This window comes from Eleutherodactylus coqui, chromosome 10 (assembly GCF_035609145.1).
Source record: "Eleutherodactylus coqui strain aEleCoq1 chromosome 10, aEleCoq1.hap1, whole genome shotgun sequence".
Taxonomy (NCBI): domain Eukaryota; kingdom Metazoa; phylum Chordata; class Amphibia; order Anura; family Eleutherodactylidae; genus Eleutherodactylus; species Eleutherodactylus coqui.
In genome coordinates this window covers 96,747,827-96,765,053 of record NC_089846.1, presented here as the reverse complement: position 1 = coordinate 96,765,053, position 17,227 = coordinate 96,747,827, and the positions used below count along the sequence as shown (strand labels likewise).

Below are 17,227 nucleotides of genomic sequence, written 5' to 3'. Positions count from 1 at the left end.
GAAATCAATGGATTCTATTGTCTGTTTATTGCAAGCACAAATTTTACATCCAAGCGGGGGGCTTAGTAGAATGGGCAGCACAGTTTACACTACATCAGTTGTGGTAATTATACCTAATTACTGGCCCGGGCTACATATAGCGCTGCATACAGTCAGAGAGCAATAATACCGCCGGTGTCTTCCTGCTTTTCTCAACTCTTTTTAATTTTTTTGTTTACAGCAGCAGCAACCAAACGAATAGGTTGGGCAACTTATCCGGGAGAGTCACCTAAAAGGAACTGTACTACTACTATTCATACTACTAGAAGCCACCATTCATCCAGCCCTAAACCGACCACTACTACCACTAGTAGCCACCGGGCAACCAGCATCTCAACAGAAGCTTCTACGGCAAGTAACAAACCTAGCAAAACCACCAGTGAACTCAGCCCTACAGTAAACCCGACTGTTACTAACATCACGACTGAACCGCCACGTAGTACAGTGTCACCTGCAGATACCGCGTCTATTACAGGAACGATTCATCTGACAGACCTTTCTCCTGTTACTAGAACAAAACCAGAGGAAAATACTACTCCACTCATCATCCAGACCACTAAGGAAGATACTACAGACCACTCTGCTGTTACTAGTACCCAACCAGAGGAAAATACTACTCCACCCATCATCCAGACAACTAAGCAAGATACTACAGACCACTCTGCTGTTACTAGTACCAAACCAGAGGAAAATACTACTCCACTCATCATCCAGACCACTAAGGAAGATACTACAGACCACTCCGCTGTTACTAGTACCCAACCAGAGGAAAATACTACTCCACTCATCATCCAGACCACTAAGGAAGATACTATAGACAACTCTGCTGTTACTAGTACCAAACCAGAGGAAAATACTACTCCCCTCATCATGCAGACCACTAAGGAAGATACTACAGACCACTCTGCTGTTACTAGTACCAAACCAGAGGAAAATACTACTCCACTCATCATGCAGACCACTAAGGAAGATACTACAGACCACTCTGCTGTTACTAGTACCAAACCAGAGGAAAATACTACTCCACTCATCATCCAGACCACTAAGGAAGATACTACAGACCACTCCGCTGTTACTAGTACCAAACCAGAGGAAAATACTACTCCACTCATCATCCAGACCACTAAGGAAGATACTACAGACCACTCTGCTGTTACTAGTACCCAACCAGAGGAAAATACTACTCCACTCATCATCCAGACCACTAAGGAAGATACTACAGACCACTCTGCTGTTACTAGTACCAAACCAGAGGAAAATACTACTCCACTCATCATCCAGACCACTAAGGAAGATACTACAGACCACTCCACTGTTACTAGTACCAAACCAGAGGAAAATACTACTCCCCTCATCATGCAGACCACTAAGGAAGATACTACAGACCACTCTGCTGTTACTAGTACCAAACCAGAGGAAAATACTACTCCACTCATCATCCAGACCACTAAGGAAGATACTACAGACCACTCCGCTGTTACTAGTACCAAACCAGAGGAAAATACTACTCCACTCATCATCCAGACCACTAAGGAAGATACTACATACTACTCTGCTGTTACTAGTACCCAACCAGAGGAAAATACTACTCCACTCATCATCCAGACCACTGAGGAAGGTGCTACAGACCACTCCGCTGTCACTAGTACCCAGCCAGAGGAAAATACTACTCCACTCATCATCCAGACCACTAAGGAAGATACTATAGACTACTCTGCTGTTACTAGTACCAGACCAGAGGAAAATACTACTCCACTCATCATCCAGACCAATAAGGAAGATACTACATACAACTCTGCTGTTACTAGTACGAAACCAGAGGAAAATACTACTCCACTCATCATCCAGACCACTGAGGAATATACTACATACTACTCTGCTGTTACTAGTACCAAACCAGAGGAAAATACTACTCCACTCATCATCCAGACCACTAAGGAAGATACTACAGACTACTCTGCTGTTACTAGTACCAAACCAGAGGAAAATACTACTCCACTCATCATCCAGACCACTAAGGAAGGTACTACAGACTACTTCGCTGTTACTAGTACCCAACCAGAGGAAAACACTACTCCACTCATCATCCAGACCACTAAGGAAGGTACTACAGACTACTTTGCTGTTACTAGTACAAAACCAGAGGAAAATACTACTCCACTCATCATCCAGACCACTAAGGAACATACTACAAACTACTTCGCTGTTACTAGTGCCCAACCAGAGGAAAATACTACTCCACTCATCATCCAGACCACTAAGGAAGATACTACAGACTACTCTGCTGTTACTAGTACCCAAACAGAGGAAAATACTACTCCACTCATCATCCAGACCACTAAGGAACATACTACAAACTACTTCGCTGTTACTAGTGCCCAACCAGAGGAAAATACTACTCCACTCATCATCCAGACCACTAAGGAAGGTACTACAGACTACTTCGCTGTTACTAGTGCCCAACCAGAGGAAAATACTACTCCACTCATCATCCAGACCACTAGTGAAGGTACTACAAACCACTCCGCTGTTACTAGTACCCAACCAATTGAAATTACGCAGCGTATCACGTATCTCCTTGCATATTGCAAGCGCTTTTGCACCCCCACCCCCCACCATTGACTTCTATGGTGCACAAATGCAAAGCAAAATAGAGCATGCTGTGTTTTTTTCTTGCGTGAACGAAATGCGAAGAAAATACGCGCATGTGAACAAACCCATTGAAATCAATGGGTTCTATTGTCTGTTTATTGCAAGCACAAATTTTACATCCAAGCGGGGGGCTTAGTAGAATGGGCAGCACAGTTTACACTACATCAGTTGTGGTAATTATACCTCATTACTGGCCCGGGCTACATATAGCGCTGCATACAGTCAGAGAGCAATAATACCGCCGGTGTCTTCCTGCTTTTCTCAACTCTTTTTAATTTTTTTGTTTACAGCAGCAGCAACCAAACGCATAGGTTGGGCAACTTATCCGGGAGAGTCACCTAAAAGGAACTGTACTACTACTATTCGTACTACTAGAAGCCACCATCCATCCAGCCCTAAACCGACCACTACTACCACTAGTAGCCACAGGGCAACCAGCACCTCAACAGAAGCTTCTACAGCAAGTAACAAACCTAGCAAAACCACCAGTGAACTCAGCCCTACAGTAAACCCGACTGTTACTAACATCACGACTGAACCGCCACGTAGTACAGTGTCACCTGCAGATACCGCGTCTATTACAGGAACCATTCATCCTACAGACCTTTCTCCTGTTACTAGAACAAAACCAGAGGAAAATACTACTCCACTCATCATCCAGACCACTAAGGAAGATACTACAGACCACTCTGCTGTTACTAGTACCCAACCAGAGGAAAATACTACTCCACTCATCATCCAGACCACTAAGGAAGATACTACAGACCACTCTGCTGTTACTAGTACCCAACCAGAGGAAAATACTACTCCACTCATCATCCAGACCACTAAGGAAGATACTACAGACCACTCTGCTGTTACTAGTACCCAACCAGAGGAAAATACTACTCCACTCATCATCCAGACCACTAAGGAAGATACTACAGACCACTCTGCTGTTACTAGTACTCAACCAGAGGAAAATACTACTCCACTCATCATCCAGACCACTGGGGAAGGTACTACAGGCCACTTCGCTGTTACTAGTACTCAACCAGAGGACAATACTACTCCACTCATCATCCAGACCACTAAGGAAGGTAGTACAGACCACTCTGCTGTTACTAGTACCCAACCAGAGGAAAATACTACTCCACTCATCATCCAGACCACTGGGGAAGGTACTACAGGCCACTTCGCTGTTACTAGTACTCAAACAGAGGACAATACTACTCCACTCATCATCCAGACCACTAAGGAAGGTAGTACAGACCACTCTGCTGTTACTAGTACCCAACCAGAGGAAAATACTACTCCACTCATCATCCAGACCACTAAGGAGGAGGCACATACTACAGACCACTCCAGCACTACAAGTAATGTACCGGAAGGAAATTATACCACTACAAAGACACCAACAACTACCACCCGAATAACAACCCATGTGGTACCAACTACTCAGTCAACAACTATGCCACTAATTCCTATGAAAACTACAACTACTACAGAGACAGCTGTATCTGAAGCGTCTTCTACCAGAAGCACCATTACTACTTCATCAGGTAAGTTCACACGTTAAACCCCATGTCTCTCTACGGTAGCACAGTGGCTCAGTGATTAGCGCTAATGACTTGCATCTATGGTAGCACAGTGACTCAGTGATTAGCGCTCATGACTTGCATCTACGGTAGTATGGTGGCTCAGTGATTAGCGCTGATGACTTGCATTTACGGTAGCACGGTGGCTGAGTGATTAGCGCTCATGACTTGCATCTATGGTAGCACGGTGGCTCAGTGATTAGCGCTCATGACTTGCATCTATGGTAGCACGGTGGCTCAGTGATTAGCGCTGATGACTTGCATCTACGGTAGCATGGTGGCTCAGTGATTAGCGCTGATGATGTGCATCTACGGTAGTATGGTGGCTCCGTGATTAGCGCTGATGACTTGCATCTACGGTAGCATGGTGGCTCAGTGATTAGCGCTGATGACTTGTATCTACGGTAGCACGGTGGCTCAGTGATTAGCGCTGATGACTTGTAGCTACGGTAGCACGGTGGCTCAGTGATCAGCGCTGATGACTTGCATCTATGGTAGCACAGTGGCTCAGTGATCAGCGCTGATGACTTGCATCTACGGCAGCACAGTGGCTCAGTGATAAGCACTGATGACTTGCATCTATGGTAGCACGGTGGCTCAGTGATTAGCGCTGATGACCTGCATCTATGGTAGCATGGTGGCTGAGTTATTAGCGCTTATGACGTGCATCTACAGTGGTATGGTGGCTCAGTGATTAGCGCTGATGACTTGCATCTATGGTAGCATGGTGGCTGAGTTATTAGCGCTTATGACGTGCATCTACAGTGGTATGGTGGCTCAGTGATTAGCGCTGATGACTTGCATCTATGGTAGCACAGTGACTCAGTGATTAGCGCTGATGACTTGCATCTACGGTGGTATGGTGGCTCAGTGATTAGCGCTGATGACGTGCATCTACGGTAGTATGGTGGCTCAGTAATTAGCACTGATGACTTGCATCTATGGTAGCACAGTGGCTCAGTGATTAGCGCTGATGACTTGCATCTATGGTAGCATGGTGGCTCAGTGATTAGCGCTGATGACTTGCATCTATGGTAGCACGGTGGCTCAGTGATTAGCGCTGATGACTTGCATCTAAGGTAGCACGGTGGCTCAGTGATTAGCGCTGATGACTTGCATCTACTGTAGCACAGTGGCTCAGTGATTAGCGCTGATGACTTGTAGCTACGGTAGCACGGTGGCTCAGTGATTAGCGCTGATGACTTGCATCTAAGGTAGCATGGTGGCTCAGTGATTAGCGCTGATGACTTGCATCTACTGTAGCACAGTGGCTCAGTGATTAGCGCTAATGACTTGCATCTACGGTAGCATGGTGGCTCAGTGATTAGCGCTGATGACGTGCATCTACGGTAGTATGGTGGCTCAGTAATTAGCACTGATGACTTGCATCTATGGTAGCACAGTGGCTCAGTGATTAGCGCTGATGACTTGCATCTATGGTAGCATGGTGGCTCAGTGATTAGCGCTGATGACTTGCATCTACGGTAGCACGGTGGCTCAGTGATTAGCGCTGATGACTTGCATCTAAGGTAGCACGGTGGCTCAGTGATTAGCGCTGATGACTTGCATCTACTGTAGCACAGTGGCTCAGTGATTAGCGCTGATGACTTGTAGCTACGGTAGCACGGTGGTTCAGTGATCAGCGCTGATGACTTGCATCTACGGCAGCACGGTGGCTCAGTGATTAGCGCTGATGACTTGCATCTATGGTAACACAGTGGCTCAGTGATAAGCATTGATAAGTTGCATCTACGGTAGCACAGTGTCTCAGTGATTAGCGCTGATGACTTGCATCTACGGCAGCACAGTGGCTCAGTGATTAGCGCTGATGACTTGCATCTACGGTAGCATGGTGGCTGAGTTATTAGCGCTTATGACGTGCATCTACGGTAGTATGGTGGCTCAGTGATTAGCGCTGATGACTTGCATCTACGGTAGCACAGTGACTCAGTGATTAGCGCTGATGACTTGCATCTACGGTAGCATGGTGGCTCAGTGATTAGCGCTGATGACGTGCATCCACGGTAGTATGGTGGCTCAGTGATTAGCGCTGATGATTTGCATCTATGGTAGCACAGTGGCTCAGTGATTAGCGCTGATGACTTGCATCTATGGTAGCATGGTGGCTCAGTGATTAGCGCTGATGACTTGCATCTACGGTAGCACAGTGGCTCAGTGATTAGCACTGATGTCTTGCATCTATGGTAGCACGGTGGCTCAGTGATTAGCGCTGATGACTTGCATCTATGGTAGCACGGTGTCTCAGTGATTAGTGCTGTGGACTTTCATCTATGGTAGCACGGTGTCTCAGTGATTAGTGCTGATGATTTGCATCTATGGTAGCACGGTGGCTCAGTGATTAGCGCTGATGACTTGCATCTACGGTAGCATGGTGGCTCAGTGATTAGCGCTGATGACTTGCATCTACGGTAGCACGGTGCCTCAATGATTAGCAGTGAGGACTTGTATCTATGGTAGCACAGTGGTTCAGTGATTAACGCTGATGACTTCCATCTACGGTAGCACGGTGGCTCAGTGATTAGCGCTGATGATGTGCATCTACGGTAGCACAGTGGCTCAGTGATTAGCGCTGATGACTTGTATCTACGGTAGCACGGTGGCTCAGTGATTAGCGCTGATGACTTGTAGCTACGGTAGCACGTTGGCTCAGTGATCAGCACTGATGACTTGCATCTATGGTAGCACAGTGGCTCAGTGATTAGAGCTGATGACTTGTATCTACGGTAGCACGGTGGCTCAGTGATTAGCGCTGATGACTTGTAGCTACGGTAGCACGTTGGCTCAGTGATCAGCACTGATGACTTGCATCTATGGTAGCACAGTGGCTCAGTGATTAGAGCTGATGACTTGCATCTACGGTAGCACAGTGGCTCAGTGATTAGCACTGATGACTTGTAGCTACGGTAGTACGGTGGCTCAGTGATCAGCGCTGATGACTTGCATCTATGGTAGCACGGTGGCTCGGTGATTAGCACTGATGACTTGCATCTACGGTAGCACAGTGTCTCAGTGATTAGCGCTGATGACTTGTAACTACGGCAGCACAGTGGCTCAGTGATTAGCGCTGATGACTTGCATCTACGGTAGCACAGTGTCTCAGTGATTAGCGCTGATGACTTGCATCTACGGTAGCACGGTGGCTCAGTGAATAGCACTGATGACTTGCATCTACGGTAGCACAGTGGCTCAGTGAATAGCACTGATGACTTGCATCTATGGTAGCATGGTGGCTCAGTGATTAGCACTGATGACTTGCATCTACGGTAGCACAGTGTCTCAGTGATCAGCGCTGATGACTTGCATCTACGGTAGCACAGTGTCTCAGTTATTAGCGCTGATGACTTGCATCTACGGCAGCACAGTGGCTCAGTGATTAGCACTGATGACTTGCATCTATGGTAGCACGGTGGCTCAGTGATTAGCGCTGATGACTTGCATCTACGGTAGCATGGTGGCTGAGTGATTAGCACTGATGACTTGCATCTATGGTAGCACAGTGGCTCAGTGACTAGCGCTGATGACTTGCATCTACGGTAGCACAGTGTCTCAGTGATTAGCGCTGATGACTTGCATCTATGGTAGCACGGTGGCTCAATGATTAGCGCTGATGACTTGCATCTACGGTAGCATGGTGGCTCAGTGATTAGCGCTGATGACTTACATCTACGGTAGCACAGTGTCTCAGTTATTAGCGCTGATGACTTGCATCTACGGCAGCACAGTGGCTCAGTGATTAGCACTGATGACTTGCATCTATGGTAGCACGGTGGCTCAGTGATTAGCACTGATGACTTGCATCTACAGTAGCATTGTGGCTGAGTGATTAGCGCTGATGACTTGCATCTATGGTAGCACAGTGGCTCAGTGATTAGCACTGATGACTTGCATCTATGGTAGCATGGTGGCTCAGTGATTAGCGCTGATGACTTGCATCTACAGTAGCACGGTGTCTCAGTGATTAGTGCTGATGACTTGCATCTATGGTAGCATGGTGGCTCAGTGATTAACACTGATGACTTGCATCTACAGTAGCACGGTGGCTCAGTGATTAGCGCTGATGACTTGCATCTATGGTAGCACGGTGGCTGGGTGATTAGCGCTGATGACTTGCATCTACGGTAGCACGGTGGCTGGGTGATTAGCGCTGATGACTTGCATCTACGGTAGCATAGTGGCTCAGTGATTAGTCCGGATAGGGATAGCCTCATGTGGAAACCTAAGGGCCAACTGTCTCGCCCCAGATGGTAATAAGCAGGAGCAGCAAACAGGGGAAATATACCCATAGGACAACAGCAAGGAAGAATATCCGATGTCTGGAGGATACACCTGATATAGGGGAAGGGAGAAGGGGCGGCAGAACATACAGACAGGGAGGTCAGGTGTCCAGACCATCTTCAGGGACACTCTGGGAAACAACTCAAGCACGCAGCATGCATAACACCAAGTAAGGAGAGGAAAAAAGATAATGGATAAATGTCAAGCACCCTCTAGCCAAAGGGGCTGGAACTTATCTGCATAGACCAGTGGTGATTGGCTGGCTGGAGCAATCCACACACGCAGCCAGCTCAATCATCCCGCACCTGTGGAAGTGTGCGTCTGGTAAACCCATAGAACTACAGGTTCCAGGAGCAACATGTAACAACTACTGCTCCTCCCCCTAGTCAGAAGGGTAAGGTGAAGCTCCTGGGCCCCAATGCTAAATCTATAACAGGGCCCCCAACTATGATACACTATTTATTACACTATTTATAGTACTAGAATAATTAATGGGGCAGAGGGACCCAGGAGAGACCAGAATCATGTTATTGTCATACCAGTACCCTGTTTCCCTGAAAATAAGAGCTACTCCTAAAATAAGCTCTTCCTTGATTCTCAGGGGGGCTTGAAATATAAGTCATACCCTAAAAATAAGCCCTAGCTACACTACAGCAAGCAATGGCTCTAATTGGTTCTCGATCGCTGCGGCTGAGCCAATCAATGCAACACTTGAAGAACCAATTACAACTGATCTTCTGTTGGCGGCTGAGGACTAAAGCAAGATCGCCATAGCTCTAGAGACCAGCGGATGTCGCCTGCCAGGTAAGTATGATAAGAACATAATCCGGACAAAAAATAAGACCCTGCGCCTGTTTTGGAGCAAAAATGAATATAAGACAGGGTCTTATTTTGGGGGAAACAGGGTATTACAAAAATTTAATTATATTGCATTTTTTTCATTGCCCGTATCCATCAGGCATGTATAATTGTGCAGCTGGTAATCAGAACTTGGGGGTAAAAAAATTAACGTTATCACACAAAAAGTAAAATCAGATAATGAAGTGATTGTATCTGTGCATTTCTACCAGGTATCCACCAGACCACTCAAGAAGGTTCTGATTTTCCACTTTGGGCCATCATTCTAATTGCCTTGTCAGCATTTCAGTGCCTCGTCTGTTTTTGCTGCATCATCTACATGGTGAGTACAGGGAAAGTTCTATAACTATAGCGAGAGAAATAATTATAGAGTTAGGGCAACATATTCACTTAAAGAAGTCTTCCACTTTGGATAATCCCATTTTATTATAAGGGTCCCACCATTATAATCTGTTTACCGGGTGTCCTGCTTTGGAGACCCCCATCCTAGGATCAGATGTTATAGTTTGGGCAACTGATTGCCAAGTGTTCAATTTCCCTGCAGTGCCACCACAGGAGAAATGAAGCATTACACTGTGGAGTCTTCCAGAGGCAGAGATGTTCTCTGTAGTTATTATCTGCACTAGATTCATGATTCAAAATTCCCTAACAGGGGATTTGAAAATTGGTTTTCCAATCCAGACAACCCTCTTAAGCAGTATGTAGATGATGGCAACCTACTTTTGTATTTTTCAAAGACAGCTTAAAAAAACAAGCGACTTTGCAAATAGATTTGACGAGACAAAATATGAGCGTTTTGTGTATACAGCTCCTATGCAGATCAATGTGTTTCCAATAAACTGTAGACGATAACCCAGTAGTATGAGGTCCAATCCTGCACTCATATGCTACTTTACTCCCTCTACCTCCGCTTCAGTTTTTTGGCGGGGATACGCCATCCTTTAGGCAAGTGGAGGTCATTGCCTCCGCTCCCCCAAACTTCTCCCCTGGCTATCAGGCGATGCGCACACAGAAAATCCACACCAAAGCAATTCAACATGAATTTCATAGGAAAAATACGGCAAAAATCCACAGGTTTAGGGGCTCCTGCAACAATAGGAATAGCCACATCTGAACCCCCAGGCATCCGGGTAACACGAATCGGCTTCCTGAATTTAGGCTTATTGCCCCTCTCTCTCCCAATCTTGCAGTTGTGAAAAATCTACCGCTGTCAACCGTCTGCGTTCCCTCATATGGGGAACAAAAGGACCTTTTTTAACATTAAAGTCAATAGAAAACGTATGTCTACATATTTCCATGTCTTTAACGTATACGTTTTTTGCTATCAAACGCCCCGAAGGGAAGAAAAAGTGTTTAACTACAAAAAGTTACTAAGAAAAATTAGTTTACAGTTAAAACAGATACATTTTTAACATAACATATATGTTATGTTTGTAATGTAATACCTGGACACAAACATATGGGAACGTACGGCTATTAGAGATGAGCGAACGTACTCGTCCGAGCTTGATACTCGTTCGAGTATTAGCGTGTTCGAGATGCTCGTTACTCGTGACGAGTACCACGCGATGTTCGAGTTACTTTCACTTTCATCTCTGAGACGTTAGCGCGCTTTTCTGGCCAATAGAAAGACAGGGAAGGCATTACAACTTCCCCCTGCGACGTTCAAGCCCTATACCACCCCCCTGCAGTGAGTGGCTGGCGAGATCAGGTGTCACCCGAGTATATAAATCGGCCCCTCCCGCGGCTCGCCACAGATTTATTCTGACATAGAGGAGAGAAAAAGTGCTGTTGGTGCCGGAGCTGCTATAGGGAGAGTGTTAGGAGTATTTTAGGCTTCAAGAACCCCAACGGTCCTTCTTAGGGCCACATCTAACCTTGTGCAGTAGTGTGGAGGCTGCTTTTTGCAGTGTTGCACTTTTTTTTTTTTTGTATATCGGCCGTGCAGAGCATTGCACCCTGCAGTAATTATACATACTCCAGGGCCAGTAGTGGTGGTGAGGCAGGGACAGAAGACATATATTTATTGAATATAGGCAGTGGGCCTTTCCAAAAACATTTGGGAAAAAAAATCTATTTGGGCTGCCTGTGACTGTCCTCAGTGTACTGGGTCTGTGCTGGGTGTAGTTGTCCTCCTAATTCATACGCAGCCAGCTAAGTGTTACAGCAGGCTTGTGCAAAATTATTTCCTGGCGTTCCGTAAGCGAAGTCAGCCTCCAACCACAGGCCAATAAGCGACACATTTAATTACAGCGTTCTGTTTCTGCACTACTGGTAATACACCATGCTGAGGGGTAGGGGTAAGCCTAGAGGACGTGGACGCGAGCGAGGACGCGGAGGCCCAAGTCAGGGTGTGGGTACAGGCCGAGCTCCTGATCCAGGTGTATCGCAGCCGACTGCTGCGGGATTAGGAGAGAGGCACGTTTCTGGCGTCCCCACATTCATCTCACAATTAATGGGTCCACGCGGTAGACCTTTATTAGAAAATGAGCAGTGTGAGCAGGTGCTGTCGTGGATGGCAGAAAGTGCATCCAGCAATCTATCGAACACCCAGAGTTCTGCGCCGTCCACTGCTGCAACTCTGAATCCTCTGGCTGCTGCTCCTCCTTCCTCCCAGCCTCCTCACTCCATTACAATGACACATTCTGAGGAGCAGGCAGACTCCCAGGAACTGTTCTCGGGCCCCTGCCCAGAATGGGCAGCAAGGGTTCCGAATCCTCTCCCACTGGAGGAGTTTGTCGTGACCGATGCTCAACCTTTGGAAAGTTCCTGGGGTCCGGGGGATGAGGCTGGGGACTTCCGGCAACTGTCTCAAGACCTTTCAGTGGGTGAGAAGGACGATGACGATGTGACACAGTTGTCTATCAGTGAGGTAGTAGTAAGGGCAGTAAGTCCGAGGGAGGAGCGCACAGAGGATTCGGAGGAAGAGCAGCAGGACGATGAGGTGACTGACCCCACCTGGTTTGCTACACCTACTGAGGACAGGTCTTCAGAGAGGGAGGCAAGGGCAGCAGCAGGGCAGGTTGCAAGAGGCAGTGCGGTGTCCAGGGGTAGAGGCAGGGCCAGACCGAATAATCCACCAACTGTTTCCCAAAGCGCCCCCTCACGCCATGCCACCCTGCAGAGGCCGGGGTGCTCAAAGGTCTGGCAGTTTTTCACTGAGAGTGCAGACGACCGACGAACAGTGGTGTGCAACCTGTGTCGCGCCAAGATCAGCCGGGGAGCCACCACCACCAGCCTCACCACCACCAGCATGCGCAGACATATGATGGCCAAGCACCCCACAAGGTGGGACGAAGGCCGTTCACCGCCTCCGGTTTGCACCGCTGCCTCTCCCCCTGTGCCCCAACCTGCCACTGAGATCCAACCCCCCCTCTCAGGACACAGGCACTACCGTCTCCTGGCCTGCACCCACACCCTCACCTCCGCTGTCCTCGGCCCCATCCACCAATGTCTGTCAGCGCACCGTCCAGCCGTCGCTAGCGCAAGTGTTGGAGCGCAAGCGCAGGTACGCCGCCACGCACTTGCACGCTCAAAAGTTAAACGTTCACATAGCCAAATTGATCAGTCTGGAGATGCTGCCGTATAGGGTTGTGGAAACGGAGGCTTTCAAAAGTATGATGGCGGCGGCGGCCCCGCGCTACTCAGTTCCCAGTCGCCACTACTTTTCCCGATGTGCCGTCCCAGCCCTGCACGACCACGTCTCCCGCAACATTGTACGCGCCCTCACCAATGCGGTTACTGCCAAGGTCCACTTAACAACAGACACGTGGACAAGCACAGGCGGGCAGGGCCACTATATCTCCCTGACGGCACATTGGGTGAATATAGTGGAGGCTGGGACAGAGTCAGAGCCTGGGACCGCTCACGTCCTACCCACCCCCAGAATTGCGGGCCCCAGCTCGGTGGTGGTATCTGCGGCGGTGTATGCTTCCTCCACTAAACCACCCTCCTCCTCCGCAACCTCTGTCTCGCAATCAAGATGTGTCAGCAGCAGCACGTCGGCAGCAGTCGGTGTCGCGCGGCGTGGCAGCACAGCGGTGGGCAAGCGTCAGCAGGCCGTGCTGAAACTACTCAGCTTAGGAGATAAGAAGCACATGGCCCACGAACTGCTGCAGGGTCTGACAGAGCAGACCGACCGCTATCTTGCGCCGCTGAGCCTCCAACCGGGCATGGTCGTGTGTGACAACGGCCGTAACCTGGTGGCGGCTCTGCAGCTCGGCAGCCTCACGCACGTGCCATGCCTGGCCCACGTCTTTAATTTGGTGGTTCAGCGCTTTCTGCAAAGCTACCCACGCTTGTCAGACCTGCTCGCAAAGGTGCGCCGGCTCTGCACACATTTCCGCAAGTCCCACACGGACGCTGCCACCCTGCGCACCCTGCAACATCGGTTTCATCTGCCAGTGCACCGACTGCTGTGCGACGTGCCCACACAGTGGAACTCTACGCTCCACATGTTGGCCAGGCTCTATGAGCAGCGTAGAGCTATAGTGGAATACCAACTCCAACATGGGCGGCGCAGTGGGAGTCAGCCTCCTCAATTCTTTACAGAAGAGTGGGCCTGGTTGGCAGACATCTGCCAGGTCCTTGGAAACTTTGAGGAGTCTACCCAGATGGTGAGCGGCGATGCTGCAATCATTAGCGTTACCATTCCTCTGCTATGCCTCTTGAGAAGTTCCCTGCAAAGCATAAAGGCAGACGCTTTGCGCTCGGAAACAGAGGCGGGGGAAGACAGTATGTCGCTGGATAGTCAGAGCACCCTCCTGTCTATATTTCAGCGCGTTGAGGAGGAGGAGGAGGAGGAGGAGGGGGAGGAGGATGAGGAGGAGGGGGAAGAGACAGCTTGGCCCACTGCTGAGGGTACCCATGCTGCTTGCCTGTCATTCTTTCAGCGTGTATGGCCTGAGGAGAAGGAGGAGGATCCTGAAAGTGATCTTCCTAGTGAGGACAGCCATGTGTTGCGTACAGGTACCCTGGCACACATGGCTGACTTCATGTTAGGATGCCTTTCTCGTGACCCTCGCGTTACACGCATTCCGGCCACTACGGATAACTGGGTGTACACACTGCTCGACCCACGGTATAAGGAGAACCTTTCCACTCTCATACCCGAAGAGGAAAGGGGTTCGAGAGTGATGCTATACCACAGGACCCTGGCGGACAAACTGATGGTAAAATTCCCATCTGACAGCGCTAGTGGCCGAAGGCACAGTTCCGAGGGCCAGGTAGCAGGGGAGGCGCAGAGATCAGGCAGCATGTACAGCACAGGCAGGGGAACACTCTCTAAGGCCTTTGACAGCTTTCTGGCTCCCAAGCAAGACTGTGTCACCGCTCCCCAGTCAAGGCTGAGTCGGCGGGAGCACTGTAAAAGGATGGTGAGGGAGTACGTAGCCGATCGCACGACCGTCCTCCGTGACGCCTCTGCCCCCTACAACTACTGGGTGTCGAAGCCGGTGTACAGCCGGTGGGTTCCAGGGAGCCACCCATGCTGTGGGTGCACACGGAATTCCCATTGCGGAGTTGTACCTGCCTGTGACTATTTATAAAAAACCGCGGTCTGACTGGGGCATGCAGACACCTTGACAGAATGAATAGTGTGTGGCACATAGGTTCCCCATTGCTATGCCCACGTGTGCAGCTCCTGATGGCGGTGGCACAGGATTATATTTCTCATTGCTTCTGTACAGCATTGTGGGCTATCGTCCCGCCCCTTTTAAAGAGGGTCGCTGCCTAGCCGTGCCAACCCTCTGCAGTGTGTGCCTGCGGTCCCTCCTCATGGCAGACGCACTTATAAATAGACATGAGGGTGGTGTGGCATGAGGGCAGCTGAAGGCTGCGCAGGGACAGTTTGGTGTGCGCTGTGGACACTGGGTCGTGCGGGGGGGGCGGGGGGTTGGGCAGCATGTAACCCAGGAGAAGTGGCAGCAGAGTGTCATGCAGGCAGTGATTGTGCTTTGTTGGAGGTAGTGTGGTGCTTAGCTAAGGTATGCATTGCTAATGAGGGCTTTTCAGAAGTAAAAGTTGTTGGGGGGGCCCACTCTTGCCGCTATTGTGGCTTAATAGTGGGACCTGGGAACTTGAGATGCAGCCCAACATGTAGCCCCTCGCCTGCCCTATCCGTTGCTGTGTCGTTCCCATCACTTTCTTGAATTGCCCCGATTTTCACAAATGGAAACCTTAGCGAGCATCGGCGATATAAAAAATGCTCGAGTCGCCCATTGACTTCAATGGGGTTCGTTACTCGAAACGAACCCTCGAGCATCGCGATAATTTCGTCCCGAGTAACGAGCACCCGAGCATTTTGGTGCTCGCTCATCTCTAACAGCTATCGGTTTAATGCACACGTTTTAAAAATGTACAAGTATGCTTAAAATGCCGTAGGTTTGTACACGGTTTTTCATGTATGTTTAATGTATATGTTAAACATACATGAGAATCGTAATGTGAACAGCCCCTAATATGTGTGAAATAATACTATCCTCTCTATCCACAGATTTTGCGCTTATGTATGAAGAACCAACAACCCGTAGTGTCTGTGACAAATAATAACATTCAGAATCCTGTCTAAATGATGTCGCCTTCCAGAGATATCCTTCCACAAACTCATATAGTACCGCGATGGTACAGAAAAACCGCACAAACAAAAAAGAACCTTCAAAAAGTGAAGAGGAAGGGGTGTGGCTAGAATGACTCGCGAAATGCACCAATGATGGGCGGCATTTTTGCCACAAATTATTGCGGTACATGTAGACCGCCTATGAGGTGTCATAAGGAAGATTAATGTGTCATCTGCTTTCTGCCACTGCGCTAAATCGATCATGTGGCCCATAGACGACGAGGGCCCAGACTGGCCGGCCCCATCCAGAGGCATAATGTGAAGCTTTTTGGCTGCAGTACAAATACGTGAGAGAGTTCCCGACTATCAAGTATCATTTATAGTCCTGGTCTCTTTATAGATATAGGCACCTTTAGGGCAACACAGGCTCTAGCGGATTACTACTGCAACTCCTGCAACCCCCATACTTTGGCCCCTGGTCCCATTGTTAGCAAAGAAGGGGGGTAACTTGTTCATGGAAAGGGCAAGGAAGGCAACAAATGCCAAGCCCTTCTGTCCTGCGTGGAAGAAGCCTGTACCATAATGGAGAGACTTTTCCAACCTTTGCCAACGGGCCAAGGTCAGATCATAAGAAGGACTTATGGGCCAGTTACTTTGGGCCCTTGTTGGCCCTGCCAGATGACCGGTTGGTGATTCTCTCCAGAAGGCGGCCACTTGTGCTTGTGGTTCTCCCTGCCTCCATAACACTCCTGTAGACCTCAGAAGGGAAGCATATACATCTCCTACAGGTGACTGTGATGGAGGGTCAGGTGGGGTCCAGATCTCAGAGGTGGGATGGGGATCTCATCAGATACTTTACCCAGGGGCCTTCATCAACACTGATACAGCCCTGTGGTGTCATCTCTGCTCTGTGTACGCGATACTCCACTGATACCAACTGGTACTGGTGGCCGTGTCAGGTGACCTCATCCAGAAAATCTGCAAAGGTTCTTCTTGAAGCACCAGATGACTAATAACTGATAAGTGACTTGTTGATTACATTGTATATATATTTATACTTCCAATGCCCTTGTTGGCTCTTGTAGAGTACCTTGATGTAAATATGTCTCCTGTTCCATGTCTTATTTTGCTGTGCTGTACATTTACCATGAGCCGCTACTTATTTATGTCTATTGTAAATTAAAGTAAAATTCTGCCGATTCAAAGAAAATGTTTCTGCTATTTTTTATAAGATGATTTCCTTCAGTTG

The 17,227-nt window shown here is 48.6% G+C and overlaps 1 protein-coding gene across 1 annotated transcript in view; it reads left to right on the top strand.

Annotated features, from left to right (window-relative positions):
* Positions 1-17,000, top strand: part of LOC136581113 (mucin-17-like) — a 37,931-nt gene extending 20,931 nt beyond the window's left edge. Inside the window, exons 4-7 of the mRNA XM_066582099.1 lie at positions 221-2,548; positions 2,982-4,232; positions 9,635-9,744; positions 15,916-17,000. Of these exons, the coding sequence (XP_066438196.1) occupies positions 221-2,548; positions 2,982-4,232; positions 9,635-9,744; positions 15,916-15,990 (3,764 nt within the window). The 3' untranslated portion in view covers positions 15,991-17,000. The remainder of the gene's footprint in view (positions 1-220; positions 2,549-2,981; positions 4,233-9,634; positions 9,745-15,915) is intronic.
* Positions 17,001-17,227: the final 227 nt, after the last annotated feature.